We start from the raw sequence: 7500 nt of genomic DNA on the forward strand, positions 1-7500 counted from the left end.
CTCTACCCTGCTACTACTGACATACCTCTACTCTCTCTACCCTGCTACTACTTACATACCTCTACTCTCTCTACCCTGCTACTACTGACATACCTCTACTCTCTCTACCCTGCTACTACTTACATACCTCTACTCTCTCTCCACCCTGCTGCTACTGTTCTACTTCCCTCTTCAGTCTACAGTGGTTTTCCAACATGTGTGGACACAGACATAGATCTGTGAAAATGAAATACATACAGATGGTAGATATTGCTTCAGTCATCAGTCATCTTCACTGTATTTATTTCATACTTTATCTCTCTCTTCCAATATATGCAGTGTATGCTGGTGATATGGGAATGTGGATATTGAAGGTAGACAATATTATAGAGACTAATTACAATACAGCTGATGTTAATGTAGACAGTTTGAACCACATTATAGAGACTTTAAGAATACCACTACAGCTGATGTTAATGTAGACAGTTTAAACCACATTATAGAGACTAATTACACTACAGCTGATGTTAATGTAGACAGTATAAACCACATTATAGAGACTAATTACACTACAGCTGATGTTAATATAGACAGTTTAAATCACATTATAGAGACTAATTACACTACAGCTGATGTTAATGTAGACAGTTTAAACCACATTATAGAGACTAATTACACTACAGCTGATGTTAATATAGACAGTTTAAATCACATTATAGAGACTTAAAGAATACCACTACAGCTGATGTTAATGTAGACAGTTTAAATCACATTATAGAGACTTAAAGAATACCACTACAGCTGATGTTAATGTAGACAGTTTAAACCACATTATAGAGACTAATTACACTACAGCTGATGTTAATATAGACAGTTTAAACCACATTATAAAGACTTAAAGAATACCACTACAGCTGATGTTAATGTAGGCAGTTTAAACCACATTATAGAGACTAATTACACTACAGCTGATGTTAATATAGACAGTTTAAATCACATTATAGAGACTTAAAGAATACCACTACAGCTGATGTTAATGTAGGCAGTTTAAACCACATTATAGAGACTAATTACACTACAGCTGATGTTAATATAGACAGTTTAAACCACTTTATAGAGACTAATTACACTACAGCTGATGTTAATGTAGACAGTTTAAACCACATTATAGAGACTAATTACACTACAGCTGATGTTAATGTAGACAGTTTAAACCACATTATAGAGACTAATTACACTACAGCTGATGTTAATATAGACAGTTTAAACCACATTATAGAGACTAATAACACTACAGCTGATGTTAATGTAGACAGTTTAAACCACATTATAGAGACTTAAAGAATACCACTACAGCTGATGTTAATGTAGACAGTTTAAACCACATTATAGAGACTAATTACACTACAGCTGATGTTAATGTAGACAGTTTAAACCACATTATAGAGACTAACTACACTACAGCTGATGTTAATATAGACAGTTTAAACCACATTATAGAGACTAATAACACTACAGCTGATGTTAATGTAGACAGTTTAAACCACATTATAGAGACTAATAACACTACAGCTGATGTTAATGTAGACAGTTTAAACCACATTATAGAGACTAATTACACTACAGCTGATGTTAATGTAGACAGTTTAAACCACATTATAGAGACTAATAACACTACAGCTGATCTTAATATAGACAGTTTAAACCACATTATAGAGACTTAAAGAATAACACTACAGCTGATGTTAATGTAGACAGTTTAAACCACATTATAGAGACTTAAAGAATTACACTACAGCTGATGTTAATGTAGACAGTTTAAACCACATTATAGAGACTAACTACACTACAGCTGATGTTAATATAGACAGTTTAAACCACATTATAGAGACTAAGACCACTACAGCTGATGTTAATGTAGACAGTTTAAACCACATTATAGAGACTAAGACCACTACAGCTGATGTTAATGTAGACAGTTTAAACCACATATTGCAGTAATCTACTGCAGAGAACAGTCTCATAGTTCTCTTCCTCCTCTTCCTTCTCCTGGAGGTCGAGGGTCAGGGAAAGCTGTAATATAAACTGTAGTAATAATGTAATAATATAGTGTATACTATACTTTAGAGGGCCGCCAGGGTCTTATGGTCCTCTCTCTTCTCTACCTTCTCCTGGAGGTCGAGGGTCAGGGAAAGCTGTAATATAAACTGTAGTAATAATGTAATAATATAGTGTATACTATACTTTAGAGGACCGCCAGGGTCTTATGGTCCTCTCTCTTCTCTACCTTCTCCTGGAGGTCGAGGGTCAGGGAAAGCTGTAATATAAACCGTAGTAATACTGTAATAATATAGTGTATACTATACTTTAGAGGACCGCCAGGGTCTTATGGTCCTCTCTCTTCTCTTCCTTCTCCTGGAGGTCGAGGGTCAGGGAAAGCTGTAATATAAACTGTAGTAATAATGTAATAATATAGTGTATACTATACTTTAGAGGACCGCCAGGGTCTTATGGTCCTCTCTCTTCTCTTCCTTCTCCTGGAGGTACAGGTTAACTGGGCCAAAGGCTAGAGGACGCTGGCCTTTTAATGCATTCTAAATTAAATCAATCATTGTAGTAATACTGTAGTAATATACTGTCATATAGTGTAGAGAATCAATCAATGTAGTAATACTGTAGTAATATACTGTCATATAGTGTAGAGAATCAATCAATGTAGTAATACTTTAGTAATATACTGTAACATAGTGTAGAGAATCAATCAATGTAGTAATACTGTAGTAATATACTGTAATATAGTGTAGAGAATCAATCAATGTAGTAATACTGTAGTAATATACTGTCATATAGTGTAGAGAACATATAAGACCTCATAGTTCATTTCTTCTTCTGGAGATCCAGGGCCACCTAGCTAAGGGCCAGGGGAAGTTGGCGGGGGACGGGATGTCTCAGGTGACCAAGACCCTGCTGGATCTCACCCAGAGAAGGAACTTCTACGCTGGAGACCTGCTGTCCTCTGTGGAGATACTCAGAAACGTGACTGATACCTTCAGGAAGGCCAGTTATGAACCAAGCTCAGACGACGTGCAGGTGAGTGGATCCGTCTCTTTTGTCCTGATAAATGTTGACCATGCTGCTGAGGTACAATTGTGTGTGAATTGTGGATCCTATTTTTTTGTTGCATACATGAAAATAGAAAACAATATGATAACGTTTAAAAGGAAAAGAGCATGTGCAGGAGAGGTGGAAAACCCCGGAGAGGCTTGTCAACATATCTCCCCCTTTCCAATGAAACTGGAAGGATTATTTACACAGTCCCCATGTCAGCTTTGTTATTTTAAATCATCTCTGTACGTCTCATAAATAACTGTGTGTGTTTATTTAATGAAAATAACTTTTTTAATCATTTATTTCCCTGAGCCTCCTTTTGGCTCTTGAAATGCTTCGCCTGATCGTGTGGGCGTTAGGAAACACATTTGAAGATATTTGCATACACAGACATGATTGGCTGATAGTATGGTCTAGAGTCCATCCCCTTACCCAGATGAACAGTCATTGGTCTATTATGTCTGCTAAAAGACTCAAATAGAAACGGAAACAAATAGGTACCTGCCTGGGATGAGCTGTCACCTCTGTTATTATGTTGTCTAACGCTACCTTGGTAATCATTATATTTACTGTTACATTTACTGTAATGGTTGGTTTCCCCAGAGTGGATGAATGTTGTCTAAAGTTTTAAGTTAAAACATTTTATTTAACCTTTATTTAACGAGGCAAGCTACCATTGTAATTATATTTACTGTAACAGGTAATCATTATATTTACTGTGACCTGTAATCATGATATTTACTGTAATATGTAATCATTATATTTACTGTAATATGTAATCATTATATTTAATGTCATATGTAATCATTATATTTACCCTAATATGTAATCATTATATTTACTGTAACAGGTAATCATTATATTTACTGTGACCTGTAATCATTATATTTACTGTAATATGTAATCATTATATTTACTGTGACCTGTAATCATTATATTTACTGTAATATGTAATCATTATATTTACTGTAATATGTAATCATTATATTTACTGTCATATGTAATCCTTACATTTACTGAAATATGTAATCATTATATTTACTGTAATTGTAACGGCGTTCTTCGTTTGTTGAAAGAGAGTCGGACCGAAATGCAGTGTGGTGGTTACTCATGTCTTTAATGTAGAAGATAGCGATACATGAAATAACTTAAATAAATACAAAACAACAAACGGAACGTGAAAACTAATTACAGCCTATCTGGTGAACACTACACAGAGACAGGAACAATCACCCACGAAATACAAAGTGAAACCCAGGCTACCTAAATACGGTTCCCAATCAGAGACAACGAGAATCACCTGACTCTGATTGAGAACCGCCTCAGGCAGCCAAGCCTATGCAACACCCCTACTCAGCCGTAATCCCAATAACTACAAAAACCCAATACGAAATACAACATCATAAACCCATGTCACACCCTGGCCTGACCAACTAATTAACGAAAACACAAAATACTAAGACCAAGGCGTGACAGTAATATGTAATCATTATATTTACTGTAATATGTAATCATTATATTTACTGTGACATGTTGTCACGTTTGGACCTTTATTGCCTTTGTTTTGTCATTATTTAGTATGGTCAGGCCGTGAGTTGGGGTAGGCAGTCTATGTTTGTTTTTCTATGATTTGGGTATTTCTATGCTTCGGCCAAGTATGGTTCTCAATCAGAGGCAGGTGTCATTAGTTGTCTCTGATTGAGAATCATACTTAGGTAGCCTGGGTTTCACTGTTTGTTGGTGGGTGATGGTGGTGGTGGTGTTCCTGTCTCTGTGTTTGCACCAGATAGGACTGTTTAGGTTTTCTCACGTTTATTGTTTTGTTAGTCTATTCATGTATAGTTTTCTTCATTAAAGAACCATGAATAGAAACCACGCTGCATTTTGGTCCACCTCTCCTTCAAGTAAAGAAAACCGTTACACATGTAATCATTATATTTACAGTGACATGTAATCATTATATTTACTGTGACATGTAATCATTATATTTACTGTGACATGTAATCATTATATTTACTGTGACATGTAATCATTATATTTACTGTAATATGTAATGTTGAATGCATTGGTGAATGGTAGTCATTTCAAATACATTTTCCCAGAAATTGACGCTAAGAAAGCTCCATTGTCAGCTATGTCAGCTTTCCCCCTCTGTCCTGTCAACACCTCTACCTCTTTCCCCCTCTGTCCAGTCACCCCCTCTACCTCTTTCCCCCTCTGTCCAGTCACCCCCTCTACCTCTTTCCCCCTCCCTCCTGTCACCCCCTCTACCTCTTTCCCCCTCCCTCCTGTCACCCCCTCTACCTCTTTCCCCCTCTGTCCTGTCACCCCCTCTACCTCTTTCCCCCTCTGTCCTGTCACCCCCTCTACCTCTTTCCCTCTCTGTCCTGTCACCCCCTCCACCTCTTTCCCTCTCCCTCTTGTCACCCCCTCTACCTATTTACCCTCCCTCCTGCCTCCCACTCTACCTCCCACTCCCTCTTCTGACCCCCTCTCTCCCCGTCTCCCCTTCCCCTCTCCCCTGTCTTCCCTCTCCCCCTCTCTCCCCTGTCTCTCCCCTGTGTCCCCCTCCCTGTCTTCCCTCTCCTCCTCCCTCTCCACTGTCTACCCCTCTCTCCCCTGTCTCTCCCCTGTGTCCCCCTCCCTCTCCACTGTCTACCCCTCTCTCCCCTGTGTCCCCCTCCTCCAGCTTTAATTTCTTTATTTCAGTAGTATGATGGAGATTACAGCCTGAACCCCCTCTTCTTCCTCCTCCTCCTCCTCCTCCTCTAATAAGATCATTTCTGTCCTGAATGCTAGCTGTGTCCTGGTCGTGTGTCTGGTCTGTCGTTGTGTAGACAGACAGTCTGACACAATGAGTACAGCTAGCGCTCGCTGCTGCATCTGTGCATTTTTGCTGTGTGTGTGTGTGTGTGTGTGTGTGTGTGTGTGTGTGTGCTAATGTTAAAATGGGCACATTACCACCAGAGGGAGCATAAGCATTCAAGTAGAAAACAAGATTGTCTGTATCACGGGAAAGGGGCCACCCCTGGGCACACACACGCACGCACGCACGCACACACACACACACACACACACACACACACGCACGCACGCACGCACGCACGCACGCACACACACACACACACACACACACACACACACACACACACACACACACACACACACACACACACACACACACACACACACACACACACACACACACACACACACACACACACTCACTCACTCACTCACTCACTCACACACACGGGAGACCAGCTGAAATATTTTTGACTCTGACTGTCAATAGGGTAGTGATAGTTCCCCTGAGCATCTGTCTGTGTGTGTGTGTGTGTGTGTGTGTGTGTGTGTGTGTGTGTGTGTGTGTGTGTGTGTGTGTGTGTGTGTGTGTGTGTGTGTGTGTGTGTGTGTGTGTACATACGTGTGTGTGTGTGTGTGTCTGTGTGTGTGTGTGTCTGTGTGTGTCTGTGTGTTTGTAGATACGTGTGTGTGTGGAAAGGGGCATCAGCTTTGTTTTCTTTTGATGCAATTAGAATCAATTTAATTGACTCAATTTCCTCTCTCTCCTCCCTACAGAACTTCTTTCAAATCATCAGCAATCTCCTGGAGGAAGACAACAGGGAAAAGTGGGAAGACGCACAACAGGTAAGCATTCTGCAGTGAGCTTGACACATTATGGAATGCACTTAAAGTGGGTGAGTGTGGTATTCTTTCAGAATCTGTTCCAGACAGTTGAATACTATAGCATTCACCAGCACCGAGCCTGAGTTGTATCGCCAGGTTCAACTGGTCATTGTGATCTGAGTTCGTATTCAGAGTAGTAGTGCTGATCTAGGTTCAGATTTGCTCTTTTAGATCGTAAAATTGTGTAAGCAGGCGGGACCTGTTCCTGATCCTAGATCAGCCGTGAATGACTTTTATTTAGTCACGTTGTGTAATGTGTCACTGGGTTGGGATGTGTCTGTATCTCTATCCGGAGGTATAATACCACCACTGTCCACTCGGTGGCAGCAGGGAGCACAGCCACAAGAGATGACCAGTCCCCATCGACTCATTACGTCTCTCTATGATGTTTGTTCTTCTTCCCTAGAAACCCAGTCACTCCATAGCAGTCAGGGTGGAAAGGTCATTTCAAATGCTGGATTTCATCATTACAGAACCCCTGAGAAGTATTTATCTTTATTTAGTCACATCAGAGGGATATAACTGTTGCTAGAATGGATATTTCTGCCTCCCTGTGCTGTTCAAAAGAAGGATGTTGCATGTATAGTATACCTGCTAGGTACGAACAGCTACATGACTCCCATGTTAGTAGAACATATACAACGGTATATACAGTTGAAGTTGGAAGTTTACATACACTTAGGCTGGAGTCATTAAAATGCGTTTTTCAACCACTCCACAAAT

The 7500-nt window shown here is 39.7% G+C and overlaps 1 protein-coding gene across 1 annotated transcript in view; it reads left to right on the plus strand.

Moving 5' to 3' along the window:
- LOC135513391 (adhesion G protein-coupled receptor B3-like) overlaps window positions 1-7500 on the plus strand; it is a 143934-nt gene that overhangs the window by 11485 nt on the left and 124949 nt on the right. The window contains exons 4-5 of the mRNA XM_064936315.1: window positions 2875-3069; window positions 6670-6738. Of these exons, the coding sequence (XP_064792387.1) occupies window positions 2875-3069; window positions 6670-6738 (264 nt within the window). The remainder of the gene's footprint in view (window positions 1-2874; window positions 3070-6669; window positions 6739-7500) is intronic.

Source organism: Oncorhynchus masou, chromosome 24 (genome assembly GCF_036934945.1).
Source record: "Oncorhynchus masou masou isolate Uvic2021 chromosome 24, UVic_Omas_1.1, whole genome shotgun sequence".
Lineage (NCBI taxonomy): Eukaryota > Metazoa > Chordata > Actinopteri > Salmoniformes > Salmonidae > Oncorhynchus > Oncorhynchus masou.